The 20,301-nt window shown below is 37.9% G+C and overlaps 1 protein-coding gene across 1 annotated transcript in view; it reads right to left on the reverse strand.

The window, feature by feature from the left end:
* The window catches only part of MALRD1 (MAM and LDL receptor class A domain containing 1), a 237,299-nt gene that overhangs the window by 181,033 nt on the left and 35,965 nt on the right, over positions 1 to 20,301 (reverse strand). The window contains exons 10-14 of the mRNA XM_014889594.2: positions 18,094 to 18,240; positions 15,113 to 15,222; positions 11,327 to 11,494; positions 9,336 to 9,453; positions 7,785 to 7,934 (exon numbers count right to left, since the gene is read on the reverse strand). Coding sequence (XP_014745080.2) covers positions 7,785 to 7,934; positions 9,336 to 9,453; positions 11,327 to 11,494; positions 15,113 to 15,222; positions 18,094 to 18,240 — 693 coding nt within the window. The remainder of the gene's footprint in view (positions 1 to 7,784; positions 7,935 to 9,335; positions 9,454 to 11,326; positions 11,495 to 15,112; positions 15,223 to 18,093; positions 18,241 to 20,301) is intronic.

The following is a 20,301-nucleotide window of genomic DNA, read 5'->3' on the forward strand; positions in this document are numbered from 1 at the left end:
TTCATCATGTGCTGTCTAACCATCACGTGAGCCTATGCACTCTGCCAGGCTGTCTCCTCTTCACGTGCTGATGAACTTATTGCTAGTATTTCTTAAACTTGTTTTGCCATCCTTACTGTGTTTTTTACATTTAATCTACCAAAATCTGTAATCTTTTCTATATTTTCAATTTAGAAAATACTTCAACCATTTGTTTGATGCTTTTTAACTCCTAGTAGTATCCATGCCACCTGTATGAATACATGTTTCTTTGCTGCCCCTTTTAGCATCATTTTTAACAAGCTCCCTCCCCAGTCAAGAAGGAATCAGTGATCCTATGAGCATCACATTTGAGAGTGGTTGGCTTTGCTGATGCTTTGAGAAAGCTGCCTTTACACCTTCAACAAATTCAGTTTTCTCTGAGCTGACTTTTTATCACAAAACCCTAGATTTCCTTCTGATTTTGGGTTCCTATGCAAAGTCCTTTTTCCCTTTCTGCTTTGAGGAGTTTTATTCTAAGGCCTTCACAAATAAGATGTGCAGTTTCTCTGTTAGCTGAGTGATGCCTAACATGAATTTAGTCAACAGTCCTGCTCAGAACAGTATTTTCAAAACGAGTGTTTAAGATATTAGCATATCTTCAAGAATGGAAGTTCATAAATCTCTATAACCCCCAAATCTCTCCTTGTCTTTCAGCCCATGTAAGTTTATACAGAATGCATCATAAATAAAAAAATCCAGATGAAGAGATAACATCATTACTGGCTTATAATATTTTCTTTTACTGAAAAACTGTTCCTAAATGCTCCAAATATGCAAATAAACTTTAAACTAATTTTTAATCAGTAATTTTAAGATAAATTTAGGAACTTATTGCTAGATGGCAAAAATAAAATTATCATCAGTTCTAGGAACCAGTTTAACTCTGGACACAGTCATCTTAAACTATTTTATCTCTCTTTATAATAGAAACACACTGAAACACACATCTGTCTTCCCACGTTTATGTTTTCTATCCCAGCTTCTATTTATTAATTTCATAATATACACTCTATCGAATAACACCATACTTCACAGGTGCAGTGGCCTAATTTCTATAGTGACAAACTGAATAAAGAACAGTTGAAAAATAACTGCAAAAGTTCATCAGCAATAAGCAATGCTAACTGGAACAAACAACAAAAGACAAAAAGCAAGTCACTACTTGAAGATCAAACAAGTCTGATCTTTACAAAATCCAAGGCAGAGTTCCCCGTTCCCTCAATTTTCATCTCCAAATATTAACTGCCACAATTCAGATAAAAATAACCACCAACCTCCCCTCAAACAAACTAGAAAAAATAAATAACAACAAAGCACATATTTAAAAACAAACAAGCAAAAAACAAAAAAAACCCAGGAATAAAACAGGAAAATCCACACTTAAACATAAAGGTTTAAAATAAATAGATGTGGTAGTCTCCTCTATAGATGTCTTCAGGAACAAAGCACTCTAGAGCATTTTCTTTTGCTACATTCTGTTGGGAAATCCATTTCAATTGCCATGAAATTGCAACAAATTTCTTTTTGATTTCAGTCATGTAGGCTTTTTAGTATTAGATAGACATGATTTGTATGTAACACAAAGTATATATCATTTGTGAAATGAGAAATAGATTTGCCTGTAAGGAAGGCAAAACACGTAGATTAAAAAGATTTTGTTATAAGTAAATCTAGTGATATCACTGTGCAGCTACACTTTTAAAAACTAAGTGCAATGAATGTCTCCCAACTTAGCTATAGGACATACAAAGATTGAGATTCTTACAGGGGGAAAACTAAATTCTAAAAAAGTTCTGTAAACCTGAAGGGAAAGTTCCTGTTTTTACCGCACTATACAAATTAAGATCCAATGGTCACTCTTCAGGTCTTCTTGTTATTCACCCTGTTCTCTCTGCCACTGAAGCTCACTCAGTGTTTTCTATCAAAGTGCATAATTTGCTGGAAACCAAGTAAGAGTAACTACGCAATGAGACATAGGTTTTCCCCGAAAAATACTATGCAGATATTTGCTGAAAGAAGTAGACAAGTTAGACTTATGACTTCCAGGTTCTGTAGAAATCCTGAAAGTGTGTGTGGTCTGTTGGAAAAGTGCCCTTACTCTTTCCTCGATCCTCTTCTTTTCCATAGCCTGTTTTACCTATTACACAACTGCTCTTCTGTGACCCCTTATCTCAGTCCTAGTACCACTGGAGAACTGGAAATCCTCACTCTCTTACCTCATTTCCCCAAGCAGCTCCCTGCTCCAGGTCCTTTCGTGTAGTCTCAGCTGTCACTTAACAGTCACGTTTTATGCTGATCCCTCCCAAAATATCACTGCTCCAAACCTGTATTATTCATTCCCATTCTCTCCTTGTTTTATTTTCTCTTACCAGATGTTTACTCTTCCATTATTTTTCTCTCTCCTGACACTCTATCAGAGACACTTTGACCAGCTGGTCTCAGTTCTCCCCCCAGACCAGCCAAGGTCCCTCCTGCCCTGGCTTCTTCCAGCCCCGTGGTCACTTCTCTCCTACACCAGGAAACTCAAGCAATGCAGCTTTTACAGCCATTTCTAACCCACTGTCAAAGGTATTTTCCTTTCTCTGTAAATGGGATTTCAGTCCCATCCCTTCCCCATTTAATTTCCATGAACTGATTCTTTTGCAGCTATTCAGGCACATCCAGTATTAGGTACTGTCTCCAATTTACAAGCTGGCAACCTTTTCACTCCTTGAACTTAAGCGCATCTTTCTGATCCAGCTGCTGTTTCTGGTCTCATCTTTAAGAATTACTGATTTGTCTGGCTGAAATGGAGTAGCCAGATCTGAGACAGACATTTTGGTATGCAAGATTTGACTCTAAAAAGGAGATTTAGGAAGAGTTACTATATAATTACAGCAGATTAGTAATGGGAAATATAGGGAATGTTTCTTATAATACTGAGGACATTTTTATTACATATATGAAGAAACCAAATAATATTTATCTCTAATTATGCCACAAAAGTAGTTTTTAAGATCCAATATAAGCACCCTTCTCTTTACTTGCCTCCTAACTGAAATTAAGGTACATAAAACTGTGTACAAACATATAGATTATGTCCAGGTTATGAATTACTTAATTTAAGGCTAGCCTTAACATGCTTGTGCTGCCCTAAAGTGTACACTATAGAAATAATAACTATTAAATGCATCTTTTATTTAGACATAAACACAAAACAATACCATGTGTTTATGTGTGCTGGTTTGAGCAGGTGTGTAGTTAATTTTCTTCATGGTAGCTGATAAAGGGCTGTATTTTGGATTTGTGCTGAAAACAGTGTTGATTATTCAGGGATATTTTAATTATTGCTGAGCACTGTTTATATAGAGCCAAGGCCTTTCCAGCTCCTCACACTTTTTGTGCATTCTCAACCCCCTTGCCCCACCAGAAAGGATGTTGGGCATGCACAAAAAGTTGTGAAGAGACACAGGCAGGACAGCTGACCCCAACTGAACTAAGGGATAGCCTACATCCTCTGGGGCCATGCTCAGCAATGCTAGGGGGAGATGCTCCAAGTGGTGGTGTTCATCTTCCATAATGTGTAATGGAGCCCTGCTGCCCTGGCTGAGCACCTGCCTGCCCATAGGGTGAATTAAACCCTTGCTCTGCTTTGCTCATGTGCATTGGGGTTTTGCTTTCCCTGTGAAACTGCCTTTACCTCAGCCCATGGGTTTTGTCACCTTTACTCATCTGATTCTCTCTCCCATCCCACCAAGGGAGTGGGTGAGCAGCTGAGCTGCCAGCTGGGGTTCATCCATGGCAATCCTTTCTGGGGCATGTGGCTTGAAGAGTCTGAGACAATGACAAATTGATTGGAATGTGTTGGATCAAATTTACAGGTTTTATTGATTTTTAGATATTAATTGGCACACTTCTGTGCTTGCCATGGGGTCTGCTTTCCTGACTGTTCATTACAGTGCTTGTTACTGGCTGCTTTTTGCTTTCACTGCTTGCTGCACTGCTTATCTCCTTACTCTGCTGTGCCAGGGAGCATTTTGATAACAGCACAGGTGACATTCCTGCTGGCAGATGGCCAGGTCACTGCTCTGCTGCACTGGGAGGAACAGGCTGGAACTCCAATGTGTACTCCAGGCACAGGGACTGCGACCTGCAGATGAGGCCACATGAGATCAGGACGCCCTGGGGTGTCTCTGGCTGAGAATAAGCCCATGCCAGAGCAGGTACATCTTGAGGAACCTGTGGCCATGGTTATGTCTGTGTGGCTGCAGGTGTAACTCTGAAGGGTAATTCCATGCTAGAGAAAGGACAGCTCAAAGGATCTATGGCTGTGGGTAAGCCAGTGCTGCAACAGGAATACCTTGATACATCACTGATCAGGTACAAGGTCAGGTTGGAGCACCTCAAAGCATGTGATAAACCTGCAAAAATATGCTATATTTTGTATAAATGTAATTTTTAATATAAATTTAAAGTATTTTATATTTATTTTTATATAGAAACCCATATAATTATTCCTGATAATCCACACCATAAGTAGACAGAGGAAAAAAAAAAAAAAAGAGCAGACACAAAAGACAGAGAATAAGGGAGAAAGTAGCAAAGGTCAGACAGAATATCAAGAATACATTTATGTTACCAGATTGCTTTCCAACCTGATCTTATTCTTGTTCCATCAACATAATTCTTAGGGTGCAAAAGTGAGCATTTAGATTACACCAAATGCACAAGATGTAGACCATAGAAGTCATGCTGCACATTCATCTTCCAGAGCACAAGCCCACAGTGTGATAGGTGTGTTAGGTCACTGCTGTAAATCTGCAGTTTGAAAAAGGCTGTCGCATTTCTCCTCTGCTTTAATGCATGGAAATTAAGTAAAAAGAGTATAAAAGCTTTATGACCATAGTAAATTCTTCATCTGTAGAAGAAAAGCTGTGATGTAATAGACAGGGGTAGCAGCACTCAAGAAAGAAAACATTTTGGCAGTCCCAGAAGTGGTAATCTTCAACTGAATTCTTCCAGGCCTAACAGAAAAAAGGTACCCGTTTGATTGGAAGTGAAAATCAAGAGATGTCTCAAGAATTGATATTGAGAATTAAAAGAATTGAATGGAGACCTGGCTTATTCAGTGGACCCAAGCTTCTAATTATATCACCTTGCTGGAATTTAAAATTATAACATTTAAATGAAACATATTTTGAAAGACATTTTAAGCCCATGTAATATCCTTGCCTGGTTCTCATACAAAGAGAAAAACATTAACAAGGTCAAGGTGCATGCAATCACTATTAGATGGAACACTGTGGGAAAAAAAAAAGTTAATATTGATGAAAGCAACAAGGTAGTTGGAAGCGGTGAACAAAAATCTGTGTTTAACCAAGTTCAGAAATAAGGAAAATTGTCCGAGAAATATGAAATGCTTGCATCCAAGTACAGGAACATGCAAAGAAAATATAGAAATTAATGACGCACTATATAAGCATGAAGATGATTAAATGCTATTTGAAAAGATTTGTAAGAGCTATTCTAGTGCTGTAGACTACCAGATTAATGTGCTGAAAGGCAAGTTTATTGCTTGGAAACAGTCAGCTTGCCAAACTACTTGCAGAGCCCTTTGTGTACCTACACTCTGCTTCCCACATTACAAGCTGTAGTGCTAGCACACATTGAGCCAGCACAGCAGTAACAATGATTTATAAGTCAGCAATATACTTAGAGCAAAGATCACCATAAATATAATGCTTCCAAAGTTTAACCTTTAGCATGACATTGTTAATGTATTGTCTTGACAAATGCAACTTGGGTAAGAAAAAAGCTTCTTTAGTCATATAATTAGAGGAAAAAGAAAAAAAAGAATCAGTTGCCATATAGGCTACTTGTAATTAAGGCTGGTCTAGAACTGCTGGAACACCTAGCTGGACATTTGTCTTCGGCCAAAGGTATAATGTTGAAATGGAAACAAAACCTGAACAGTTAAAAGGAAATACAAACGGCCACAAAAAAGCAGATCTTAATTTTCTTGATTAAAAGCTACCACTTCAATTGCTATCCCAGTGAAGTGAAAGTTGCATGCAGCTTAATTTACTTAGATAATTTTTTAATTAAATTATTGATTTGGAAGTGTTATTATTTTGTCAGAGAACAAATACCTTGCGCCTGAATTTAAAAAGGGCAATGGGAGAAAAACCCGGACTATTATAACTCAATGCTGCATAAGGTGTGTAATCATAAGTAAAGCAGAAAAAATATAAAGTAAATTAGAAAATTAAGTGTTTTAAGAGTTTTAATATGAGTGACATAGACAGGGAAGAAGTAAAGAAGTAAAAACTCCTCTCAGTTGTGCCCAGTGAAATGAGAAGCAACAGACAATTGTTTTACTGCAAGGGTGATCAAACACTGGAACAGGGTGTCCTGTCTGGCTGGGTAGTCTCCATTCTCACAGGTATTCAGAACCCAACTCTGTCAAGCTCAGGGCATTCTGCTCTGGTGGCCCTGCTTCGAGCAGGGTGGTGTTTAACCACTTAGGAATCTTCAGATATCCCTTCCAACCTCAGCTGTGCTGCAGTAACATCAGAATTTTCTTTACTCTGGCCCACAAGAGGAAAAATACTCTGCTTAGTGAACATTTAATAGTAATTTCTGATTTTAGCTAGGCAAACTATTATCTAGCCAAACAAAATGCAGTTTTATATATCCAAGTTCTATATATTTTGGATATCAGTCTTTCTAAACACTTAAATCCCCTCAATACTAGTGCTCTAGCTGAAGAAGATTCAATACTAAAATTGAAAAGAAATTGCATAGAAACTTTAATTATTTCTTTTACCTGCTAATAGTCAAATAGATCTTTGTTTATCTGAGCAACAACTCTCAAATCTGCAAATAAAAACCATAAAATACGAACACTGAAATTATATTAGCATCTCTAAAGAAATTTATGCTTTTTGATGCATACCATGGCAAATAATTTGAGGATCTTATCTACAATATTCCTGTCATTTGTGTTGAATGTGCTAGAAAGCACCATGCTCTATTTTTAAAAAGAAAACTTGCATTAAATATTGCTCATGGCAACTCCTTTTTAAAATGCATCACAAGTTCTACAGCCAAGTTGATTGTTCAAAGCAAGAGACTAATTTTCAATAGTGCAAAATATGACTGTGATTTCTTATGCAAAGCAGGAAACTGAATGAATCAAAAAGACTTTTGAAGCTGCATATTAGAGACCCTGGAAGAGTTCCAAGCTTCCTGCTGCCTGTACAGTGGAGAGGGATTCCGAGATGCATCACCTCCCTGTACTTTCCCACGTGTTTGTTTCCATGCAGAGAAAGCCCAGGCATGTGGCCCTGACAGGAATCACAGCACATCCAAACAGAAGATGCTGACTCGGCTTAAATTATATCTGTGACCAGGTTTGTGGTACAGCTGTGGTACTGCTGGGACATCTTCACATCAAAAGTAATTATATAATAACACACAATTTGAATGCAAGTCTGTGACCAACACATTAGAAATATAAAATAAAATACTATTTTAAAGGACTATCTTCTACTAAATAATTAATCAAAACCTTTAATTCTGGTTTTAATGCTAAGAGAGAAGTAGTTGCTACAGAAACTAAAAGGGGCAGAATCACAGAACAGAATCAAAGTGAAGTAACTATTTCTCGAGAGCTTTTACTTTTAATTAAATTGCAAGATTTATGAAGTCATGAAAGCATTGCAAATAGGACAAAGAAACAGCCACAGGAGCTTAGCAACATAGATTTGAAAGTTTTCACTTACGGCATTTGGTTTCATCATGGTTACTTGGGCAGTCAGGCTTAAAATCACAAAATTTGTCAGGTGAAATACATTGCCCATCCCCACACGAGAAAAGTCCCTCTGGACAGTAAAAAGATGAAGTATTAGCATCTTCAGATTCTGTTTCCCCTTAAAAAATCAGAAAAAGACATGTAAGTAAACCCACAAGTATATAAAATTATAAGAAGTGCTTTTTATCTTTTTTAATATAGCAACGTGCTCAGCATAAGAAACAAAGCAGCGCCGATGCAGTGTGCTAGATTCTATCACAGCTGATAAGAAACACAGCTGATCTCAATGTCTGATGGTCCTAAACTATAACTTACTCTCCACAATAGTCAAACTTGTGTGAAAAGTTATCAGATACACCCTAGTGTTACAGAGCCAGGCTCCTGATCAGAGCCTGGTGTGGGTCCCTGCTCTTTCCCTCACATCCAAGTGCAGGTTTTTCACCAAACCTTTCTGCTGTAGCTGTGCTCTCTCTGTGCTCAGGTCACAGTGAAAGCTGTAAGAAACCAAAGTTGGGTGCTGCACCATTACTGGCCTGTACCTCAGCTTACACACTAGAAAACACCACAAATTTCAACGAATGGGGAAACAAAAAGCCAGTCTACTGGCTTTTCTTCAGTAGATTTCTGGAAAGTAAATGAGAGGAATGATGAATGGCTTTTCATATTCTTTTTTTAACTCACCTTTTTAAAATACTAATATTTCTATTCAGACAGGGATTTTTTAAAAAATAACTCCCTTCTAAAAACAGTACCTTTGCAATTAACTGGTAAATGAGGGAGTTGTAGGGAAAATAATTAAATAATTAAAGCAAATAAATATCTCTAAATACCTCAACCTCACTATATATAGGGATCAGAGAAGCCTTAAATACACAGCACTAATTCTCTATTATGCCTTTAAATTTTTGGATATTATAAATTCAGACACCTGATGGCTATAACTCATCAACAGTCACCTGACTGCACAGGTGCCCATGCCACAGGAGCAGCAGTCTGACAGAAGTTTATGTTGTTTTATGTTTCCATCCATTAGCTCTTCAAAACTACAGAGTGTGAGTACAAAGACAAGTTTGGTGGGCTTTTATTATATGTCAGATATTTAGCAGTAATGAGGGGAGAAACCTCTTGTCCTAAAAGGTAAAGCAGCAGAATTTCCTCTTTAGTGGAAAATATAGGATGGTTTGCTTCTGCCTCTGCATCCAAACATGAATGTGAGCAGGTACTACACAGTAATTCTACATTGCAGAATTAGTGCAAACTTCTTATAGCAGCTGATGTATAACACAAGGAAGAAAGCCTTTATAGAACCATAGAATGGTTTGGATTGGGAAGGACCTTTTAAAGATCATCTGGTCTGCCAGGGGCAGAGTCAAAGACCCATCTAGCACAGCCTGGAACACTTCCAGGGAGATGATTGATTACAGCATATGGACATTTTTTCTCGGATTATCCTCTACTTTATTAAAAGTAACTTCAAATTGTCAGTCAAATCACACATATACAGAAGACATGGGGGAAAACGTACTTTCCTGGCTGACTCCTGGAAGTGATCTATTCACAACTATACATTCTTCTGTTATACTGATATCATCAATAGCAACAGTAGCATTTGCTGTTAGAATAGTACCTCGCAAGATAATCTGTAAAGACAGAAAAAAAAGTTAGTTCATTAAAGGTGACATGATAAAAAGACATACACACATATTTATATATTCCTTTATAATCTATCTGCATCTGCACAGGAACTAAATAGTTCCTACAGCTAGAAAAAAATCAGCTAGAAAAAACTACAACTGAGATTTGGTCAGGTCAGAAATTTGCTCAACTGTCAAAGCCATAACTACTTTTACCTAGGGAAAGTTATGCGACCCAGATGACCTTGATTCAATCAAAACTAGTAAAAGTCATCGCTATTGAATAGTCTGCCTGCTGGAACATATAAAAATTATATATCTTCTTAAATTAGCTATTCATGGTTACCAAATATGATGATTTACAACACCATTCAATTGTGTTCATCTATACTATGCCTGGTGAAGTTAGCAATGTGGTACAATAAATGTAGGGATGGATTGCAAATTGAAGTACCTGCACTGTCAGCCTCACCTCTGTGCCTGGGCAGTCCATGGAACAGATCCTCCTGTAAGTTATGCTAAGGCACCTGGAGGACAGGGAGGTAACTCAAGACAGCCAGCATGGCTTCACCAAGTACCAACCAACCCAGTGGCCTTCTATGATGAACTGACTGCACTGGTGAAGGGTTACAGCTGTCCCATATCTGGACTTCTGTAAAGCCTTTGACATGGCCCCCACAACATCCTGCTCTTTAAATTGGAGAGAGATAGATTTAATGGATGGACTGTTAGGTGGATAAAGAATTGGTTGCATGGTCACATCCAGAGGGCAGTGGTCAACAGCTCAGAGTCCTGATGAACATCAGTGACAAGTGGTGCCCCTCAGGGGTCCATATCTGGACCAGTGTTATTTAATATCTCCATTACTGTGATCGAGTGCACCCTCAGCAAGTTTGCAGTGGTGCTCCAAGCTGAATGGTGCAGCTGACACACCTGAAGGACAGGATGCCATCCAGAGGGACCTGGACAAGGTCAAGAAGTGGGTTATGGGAATCTCTGAGGTTCAACAAGACCAAGTATAAGGTGCTGACCCTGGGTTGGGGCAACCTCCAGTATCAACACAGGCTGGGGAATGAAGAGATGTGGAGCAGCCCTGCCCAGAAGGACCTGGGGGTGCTGGTGGATGAGAGGCTGGACATGACCCAGCTGTGCACTCACAGCCCAGAGAGCCAAACGTGTCCTGGGCTGCACCAAAAGCAGCGTGGCCAGCAGGGCAGGGAGGGGATTCTGCCCCTCTAATCCGCCCTTGTGAGACCTCATTTAAAGTATTGTGTCCGGCTTGGGGTCCCCAGCACCTGTTGGAGTGAGTGTAGAAGAGGTCACCAAGCTGATCAGAGGGATGCAGCACCGCTGCTATGAGGAGCAGCTGAGAGAACTGGGTTTAATCAGCTTCAAAATGAGAAGGCTCTAGAATGACCTAATTGTCATGTGTCCTGTGACAAGGGGAATGGATTCAAACTTAAAGAGTAGGTTCAGACTGGATATTGGGAAGAAATCCTTTACTTTGAGGGTGGTGAGGCACTGGAACATTTTGCTCAGGAAAGTTGTGGATGCCCCATCCCTGGAGATGTTCAGGGCCAGGCTGGATGGAACTCTGACCAGCCTGGTCAAATGAAAGTTTTCCCTGTCAATGGGGGTCTGAACTAAATTTCTAGGGTCCCTTGATGTTTGTTATAAAAAGTTATTCTAATGCTTAAAATACTGAAATAATGGCTGTTTAATAGATGGACCTGTGGAAAAAGCTGAATTAAATTATTTTTCATATGAGCATTAAAGAATAGAAATTCTCTTTTTACATTTCATCATTAAAAGTAAATTAATTCTAAAGGCCAAAGTAAAATATCTTTTTGAAAGAAATGTAAATGTGATAACCAATTACCTGAAAAGGTAATTCCTCAGCCACACTTTCTACAGGTATAGTCACTTTTGTCCAATTCATCTCAGCCAATCTTGAAATGTCACGTAATTTTTCCAAGTTTCCATTTAATGCAGTCCTCTTAAAGACAGAAAGCTGGGAATCCTGAGATAACCGGTACCAAAATCTTACCTGTTGAAAGAGTTTTTAATTAAAAGCTTAAAAAATTATATACTCAATCTGCAATAAATTCAGCACCTAGAAATATATGTACTTATAACAAAGAATGACACGATGAGTCTAAGCACAGACTTGGCACAAAAGATGGGGATGTTTGAAATTACAACATGTTGAGAAGTAGTATCATGTTAAAAGACAAAACTATATTTAAAAGTAAAACTTATTTTTAAAATTTACTTTTAACTTGTCTCTATCAACTGATGCAGACTGAATGATACGACTTCCATTAACTTCTTTACCTTAGTAAGCATTTAGAAACTACTCAAAGATTATTTTTCTTTACAAATGCTGAATCGATGACAGTTTCATAGGCATGTTAATCTCAGAAGTGCAATCATTGAGATTCTCATATGAAAGAAGCCTTATGATCTTTTATTTCCACAATCAAAATAAATGAATATGATCTGAAGTCAGATTTTTAAAATAATCTAGTCATCTCTTGAGACAAACAGATTGACCAATATATGGGAAGAAAATACAAAGACTGTATGTGGATGAGGCTGCTTGTGAGGCAGAAAAGATTAGAAAACAGTGAGAATCACAGTTCACTCCCCTGCAATACAGAGTAAGTCTTATACATTTAATTTATTTTTTTTTTAATAATACCCAGGGAAAACTTCAGCTGAGAACTGCAGGGAAGAAATAAGATTTTCAGACTTATTTTTCTTTCCCCCTTAGTCCTTCCTGCTTCTCCACACAAATACTAATTTTTTTTCAACTGCAGTATTTTTACTTCCCTGAAAAAGCCTTGATATTGATAATTCTTGACTCTTCATGAAGGTAAAACAAGAGCTGGATCAGTTGTGCAGAAATATTGCTGTTAAAACACACTGCTGCCTTTTAATATCATCTGGCTTCAGGTCTGGTAGACTCAGTCTTTCAATTATTTAATTTTACCACCACTCAAGAAAATCTTGTCTTATATAAAATAATCTTGATACTTATTAATAAATTGAAATACTTTCATGTAACTCATCTCCCCAGCAAAAAGCTGAAGAAATAGAAAGCAGCAGATACACACTTTCCAAAATGAGCTGTTAGAAGAATTACACTCCAAACAATTTAGATGGCTTTTGTCTTTCAAACAGCTTTTCAAACAAATTTATGTTTTCATTAAGTAAGAAATAATGTTACCTCCCTTCTTTATGTCTACATGTTCTACTATGCAATGACTATTGTGTCCATTAAAGAGCCATAAACAGAGAGCTGGGACTAGAAATTTGCTTCTACAACTCCAAAATCTTGAGCTAAATGACGATGTTTCTTAGCTTACATCTACAAAAAGACTCAGCTACAAGAAGCTGCAGAGAGAAGTTACTTCTAAGCTTCAATTAACCAGAAAGGAACAATATAAATCTGTTACCCTTCAACTCCTTTTTATTTTTTTTAAACAACTGGAGCTAAAGAACTTGTAAAGCTAATAATAAACATAGATCTCTTTGTGTGGATCCTTTTATCCTCTCGGTGGGACATCCAACAGAGGGCATCATCTCACATTAATAGGCAGAGAACATAACACATCCTAATGAGCAACCCCTACGCGTTGCTCTTTCCCAGAAATAAAAGTCTGCAGGGATAATGTGGCAGAAAGCCAGGCTTCCAGTCCTCAAAAACACTCTCCTGACAGACACATACAGTTAGGTAAGAATTTGCTCTAGCTTTTGTTGGATCTAAGATCTTTAAATTCATTCAATACATGCATACTTATAATAAAATTTGTTTCTTTTCTGACTTTGAAGTAGAGAAAAATATGTGCATCCCCGCTGCATCTGTGTTTATTTTGAGTGCAGACCAAACTCTGCAATAGATCTTACCAGAATAATTCATTGATTCACATATCAGTGGTGCCCAGTTTGCTTTAAGGGCTTCTGAGATAAATTAATCTGAATCTGAAAGGTGCTTACCTATTCAGCATCAAAGTCAACAAAAGAGAGATGGAACTGTCTGAACAAATTCACTGTGAGTACAAAGGCTGCTGGGTGTCCCAGGAGCAATGCAACATGCAGGGCTTCAGTGGGATGGTTCAGGCCTTCTGAGTTCCCTGCAGCAGCATTCTGCTTGAGTTTATCCTGCATCTATTTTATTTCTGATGTTTTATAACACTAAGAAATCACATGAATATTAAGAACTGCAAGATTTCAAGGCACTGTTCTCAAATCGTTTCAGAGGTTTCTACTCCTCAGCTGCAAGTTGCAACTATTCAGCTGAGATCGGGTAACTCGCTGGTGTGTGCAGTCCAAGGTGCAGTTTCAAGTAAAAGGGATTTAGCTAAGCTAGCACTTGTTTCTGGTCCCTTAGATGAGATACAACCTAAGAAGCACAGATCCTGCTGGAATAAAATTCTGCTACTTGTTGGGACTTCTAAGTGCAGTTCCTTCTTTTCTGACTTTTTTTCTTTTTGAAAAAAGTTTTCTTAAGTGGAATAAACAGTTTCTGTTCTACGCCGAGTCTGAAAAATGAATCAGCCAGTCTAAGTTTTATTTTGTTTTTTTAATACCTCCTTCTTTCAGAGAAAAAAAAATAAAATTATTTGTCAAGCTTTCTCTTGTCTTTTCCTTTTCTTCTCTCTGACTTTTTAAATAAGCAGGGATTATACAGTATCAGAAAAAAACACATCACAACTACACAACTTAACTTCTCCCTAGTATGGCATAAGAATTGAAAAGTTACACAATAGAAAATTAAAAAAAGCCTCGGGAAAGACCAAAAAGAAAGAAAAAAGTTATGAAATGAACCGTGTCTATTAGTTTTAGTCAGTGGCCAAAAGGACAAATAAAAAGGACAGCTGTGAATGTAGTGAAGAGTTGCTGTTCATATTTAATATATTTCTTCAAATTTTGTTTTAAAAATACATATTTTGTTGAAAATAATGCCATCTATATTTTCCGTTCTCATCTAATATTTTTCTAATTTTTTTCCCTCCTGATTCATTTTTTCCTGGTACCTCTCTAGTTTTTCAGATCAACCACTATCCTGGCTGGTTGCTTTTACATTCCTCTGCAGAGCCACAAGACATCTGATAAAAAAACACTTTAAATACTTGAGTTACTTTGAAATGTAATTTCAAATACTGCACTGATCAACTGAGAAAGCATCCTCCTCAAACCATGAATTATAATTTAGTACATGTCTGGAGTGAGGTAGCTAATTCTCTGTGGTCACACCAACAACAACTGATGTGTACAGTGACCTCAAAACACAGGTGTCCTATAGGAACCCTGGTTATGTGACTTTCCTGCCTGCAGACAGAGTGGTTGCTTGATAGAGCCCTGTTATCATTGTCCAGATGCCTTTGTCACAGTCCACAAAAGCCTGGAGCATTTTCCTCAAACCTGAGTCACCTGCTGGGTGCTTTAGGAAAGAATAGTAATAATCAGATATAAAAAATTTGGCAGCAAAACATTAAAAATTGCCTTCTTCTCTGTCCACCCAAAGAATTCGTGTGTAACTCCTTCCGCTGGTATTGATATAGAGCCCTCAGCAACAACATTTAGAGGATGAAGAATGCCTGGTTTGCATCAGCTGAGGGACAGGTCACAAAGATGGGGACAGTTAATATCAAACTGTTACCTGGCAGCAGGAGAGCCCAGGGGCAAGCTTGACAAGGAAAGGGCTTCCCAGGTGAGACATGGCCATCTTTGTGCTCCTCTGATGTGATCCACTGAAGTAAATGAATGCTCCTATAAACAAATTTTATTTTAAAGTATGAGGAATATCATGCTCCAATGGCAAATAGCTACCTCAGAGAGGTAACTATATGCTTCATGAGACACGTAAAGCTTAGATTAAAACAATCTAAACTGCTCTGCCATCAGCTCAGTCTCTGTGGATAAGGAAGAGGGTGTTGTAACAGGCTGTGACAAGCAAAGTCTTTGTGGGTAAAGACAAAACAGAATTGCTAAAGGCTCCTGGCTCTTCCCTCTTGTAAAATTATCATGACTGATTCCAAAACCAAGGAGAGAGGGAAAAGGAAATAAAGTTATTTGGTCAGCCTTTGCTAAGACTACTCTGTCATGGTGCCTGTGAAGCACTTAAACCAAGGAAGTGACTACAGAGCCCCTCAAAGGGAATTCGGGTGTTGCTTCTCTGAGAGCTTTACTGTGCAGACCCACTGGAAGTATTTTTATCTGCTCTCTTCAAGCAAAAACCTTAAGATCTCCAACCTTAAAACACTACAACTATCACCCATCACCTTCACACATTGCCCATCCACTCTGCACAGACTGGGGAGAGCAGAGGAGCTGCAACACAGAGCACCCTGGAGATCAAACAACAGAGACCTCAGCCAAGATCCCTAAAGGACACATTTTAATTGGCTTAAATAATGTTTCAAACAGAATTTAAACCAGAAATTATTTCCTTTAGGGTACAGTATTCACTCCCAGCAAAGCCCAGCCACTTTTAAGCATGCTAACAATGTTGCAGACCACAGGAGCCAATGGAATAAGCTATATTTTCTCATGGGGTCCACAGACTTGACATTGTTGTCTGTGCTAGTGGGGATGAAAGCTTAATTAAAGATCTAATCTGAACTCTGGCAAATGCACTGCATTTGGATTTGAACTACAGCAGATGTGCTTCAGACAAAGGTAGGGAAGGATAAACATTTTCAAGGGGCCCTAAAGCAGCATATTTTGAATGCCGTCAGTGCTGCCTTTGCTGAATACTGAGACTTTTTCATGAAAGTCTGTGCAAAACAGCACTAAAGGCTCAGTCTTTTTTGAGCATTTATATTACACATATTGCCTTACATCTTGAAAATCAGCCATTGTGCCGCTGCAGTCATACTCCTTAGCCATTTATTTCCCATGGATACGTAATGAAGCCGAGGGTTAGGTCCAGCCCCACGTGAATAATGGCATTGCTTTAGCACGGCTGGCACAAAGAGGGGACCATTGCAGCTCCCTGACAAACGGGAATGCTGCACTCCGCAGCATGAGGGAAGCTCCCCTCATTGGAATGCAAGGGTACTTCAAAGGACCCTCTTTTCATTTGCAGCTGAGGCTCTACTGTAGCCTTGTTAAGATCTTCATTAATCAAAATTTGCTACTGCCCTCCCCAGGAGAGAAGAGAGATGAGCACTCCCTGGTACTAAAGGGAACACTTGCTACCTGAAGGATGGTGATTTAATGCTGCCAAAACTTGCTCAGATTCTGGAATCTAATTCTGAAGTCGTGGCTGTTGCAGGCACAATGACAGATTGGTACAAAAGCGCCTCAGAAATACCTTTTCAGCTAATTTATACAGAGATTGCAGAATTACTGGGCTTGAGAGGTGAGGCAGAGTAACCTCCAAATCTGCTTGAGGCTTCAACCTCAGCAACACTGAAACAAATTTGTAGTAATTCAGGTATCAAGCAGCACACAGCTCCATATGGGTGATTTTAATATGATCCTCAGGCTGCCAGCAGCCTTCATTCTGACCACATTACCCCTCAGATCTCACCAGCACCTACAGCAGAGAAAGACACAGTCAGATCAGTGCACCCTTCTGCAGCTCTGAGAGTCTGAAACCTGTAACACAGTAGTGTTTACATAAAGTGCAGTAATGCAGATCCAGTCCCACTCTACAGAGACAAAAAAATGGAATATCAAACAGCTGCTGAGAAAAGTGAGTAGCAATTTTGGTGCACTTCATCACATGAGGACCAGTGGAAAAAATATGACTGTTCATTTAGAATCGTTCTGTAGCATGCACACAAATACTTCACCCACTACTGTTTGCTCAGGTGAATTTTAATCCTGGAGTTCCTATACCTTTGAATGTTTGAGGTGGAACACTTAACATGTCACATTTCTTTAACATGAGCACAGAACAAAGCGTGGAGGTCTGGCTAGAGATAATATACATAATTAATTAAATCTAAATTAAATGAGTTCTGGACTATAACACAGATTTTAATTTTATCTCCACTGGAAGCATTGCAAAGGATACATTTTAATAAAATTATAGTCACAGAATACTTGTCAATATTATTTGACAATGAAAAACATGCTTGGCAGTTTTATTTTTATGGAGTGTGCTACAATAACATTTTCACTTTGGAGAAATATTTTTAACAGCCCTCTTCTGGAATAAAATAGTTTTCCACCTGAATGCATTGTATGGCAAATATAGGCTGAAGGAAGGACAACTCTGTAAAGGAAATTATACTCGCACTATTTTTCCTAGACAATGTGGATTTATCTGCACTCTACAAAAAGCTGTCCAAATAATACTTCCAAGAATGGCCCCTATGTGAATATTGGGTAAACAATGGTTATGATATGCAAGAAGTCAGCTGTCAGTTCAAAGGTCAGTATCTCAAAAAAACTGCATTAATTCTCATACCTCACTGATTGTGCCAGCCAAAAATAAGGGTTACAAAGACATAATAACTAGATCACAGCTAAAAAAGAGCATCTCCAACAGACTGGCCTTCTGTAACACATTACCTGTGTTATTTACGATCTGTGTGGCACCCATTTCAAACCAGTTTTTATTATCAGTCTGTGACCATTTACAAGTAGGAATTTTCATGGCAGAAGGACAAAAACAATAATAAGTCTTACCATGGCCCATATTATTTGCATGACCTCTGCCAGGGAGTTCTCTGTCAAGGGGAGTCTGTTCTTTCATTATGCTCCAGTCAGCATCACCTTGGCTCAGTGGCTTCCATCCACAGAGGTCAGTCTCAAAATCACATAAGGTGTAATTAGCTGTGGTAACAACAACAACAACAAGAGATCAATAAGTTGAACTTGGTGAAACTTAGAAGTTTAATGCCACAACTCTGGCTGTTCTGTATTTAGATGTACTAGAATGTTGAAGAAGCACAAATGAGTTTCAGGTTATTCAGATGGATATGAAATTCTAGAATACAGGTAACAGGTCGGGCAGGCCCTTCCTTTCTTAATCAAACTCAGAACCATGAAACAATCTACCTGAAAGAGAATAAAAATAATAAAGACCTGCACATAGGTTGCTGAGATATTATAAAAATAATATTTATAACTTTTAAACAAGAATTGTACCAGTAATTTAGTTATGAATGTGTGAGAAAAATCAAATGTATTTAGAGCTTAAAATATATGGAAAGCAAAGACAAATTAAGCTTTCATTTAATTTCTTTTTGAAAATGAGATTTAAATCTATCAATTATTCAGATCGCCTAGAAATTTTTATTGCAAAGTAAAAGACCATTTTCTCAGTTGGTATAGATTTGACCAATTTAAATTGTATAAAAATTTCACATGCTCCTACATTGAGTGAGTACAAATAATTATTTAGATAAGAAAAATTTAGAGTTTTCTTTCCTGGTTCAGAACAGCTCCACAAGGCACTACACTTAACTCCTGGGGTCAGTTATTGCAATTGCAACCATTATTTTAGGATTGTATTTGTCACTTTCCACTCCCACAGCCCATTTATCTGATCGTATCAGCCTCAGACACGATCATACATACTACTCCAATTTTCAGATTGCACAAAACCAAAATGAAATGCATCTTTCTTTAAGCACCATTGTAGCAAAGCTAAATAGTAAAAGTTTCCCAGGAATAAAGAGGTTATTTGAGCAGCTAAATCTTAAGGTACAAAATAAACTACAAATATCAGTGTCTCTTATCTGGCTTCACTATATACATTAAAATTTGATGGTGCATGGTATTCTGTTTAGTGCAGCATATTTAATTGAAAATGAAACTTGGTTAACTTATTTAATTAAAATTTCCATTCTTTTCACAAGGTATCTCTTTAATTAGACTTCAATTGCAAGTACATTAAGGTTGAATATGCAAATTGATATCCAAGACTAAGATGTTTAGGTAATTAATACTATGTCTAGGCATTTGGCTTTCCTTATTTACACAGTCTTGAGAGAACCAATGTGAACAAAAAAGGCAAACATTCTTTGCTTAAATAGCTTTTTCCTGACCTCCCTAAGCCCCACAAAAGGTCTTCTGCATAAACAACTGACTTCAGTGTCTACACAGTAATATCCAAAAAGACATCCATAAATGACCCTGTAGGCACCAAAGGAAAAAAATAATGGTTTAAATATGAAACTAAGATCAAGATAGATCTAATAACTATTATTTTACAGCTCTAAAAAGAATGTTGCATGGAAACATTTTTAAAATTATTATTTTCTTTTAACTAGAGAAGAACTCTAGAAGATTTGTTACGCTGATCAAAACAACAGCTTTTGTGTGATCAGAGCCCATCACTGCCCTTGATGTTCAACTGGAAGAGAGGTGTGGTGAAATCAGCATTTCTTACATTGGTAGCCTGTCGTACAATTTCTTCTAACCCTACAGATGTAGAAAGAAATATATAAACATCCATTTTTAGGTTGGATATATAAGCAGTGTGGGAAAAGAAAACATGCACACACAGCAAAACACAATCCCAAATCAAATTTGGTTTGTCCAGTCATTTTTTAGAACTTTATTCAAGCCTGAACACAATTATAAAGGTAGGAAGAACATTCCTGGTGGTGCACTTCGGGGTTTTTGTTGTTGATGATGGTTGGTTTGGGTTTTTGTCTTTTGGGTGGTGGATAGGAAATAGAATATAGTAATGCTGACCACACTTTAGATGCTAAATGTTTTTTAATTACACCTTTCACTTGAAATTTAAAGCTCTCAACAAGCACTCAGTCATGCAGAAACACTGATCAGAGTCAATTACCAAACCCAAGAGTTCCCCCTATGTAGTATCTGGAAGTGACACTTCAACTCAAAAGGGTAAATATGTTGTGGAACAGCAAGCCTTCAAAT

Source organism: Sturnus vulgaris, chromosome 1 (genome assembly GCF_052056855.1).
Source record: "Sturnus vulgaris isolate bStuVul1 chromosome 1, bStuVul1.hap1, whole genome shotgun sequence".
Taxonomy (NCBI): Eukaryota; Metazoa; Chordata; class Aves; order Passeriformes; family Sturnidae; genus Sturnus; species Sturnus vulgaris.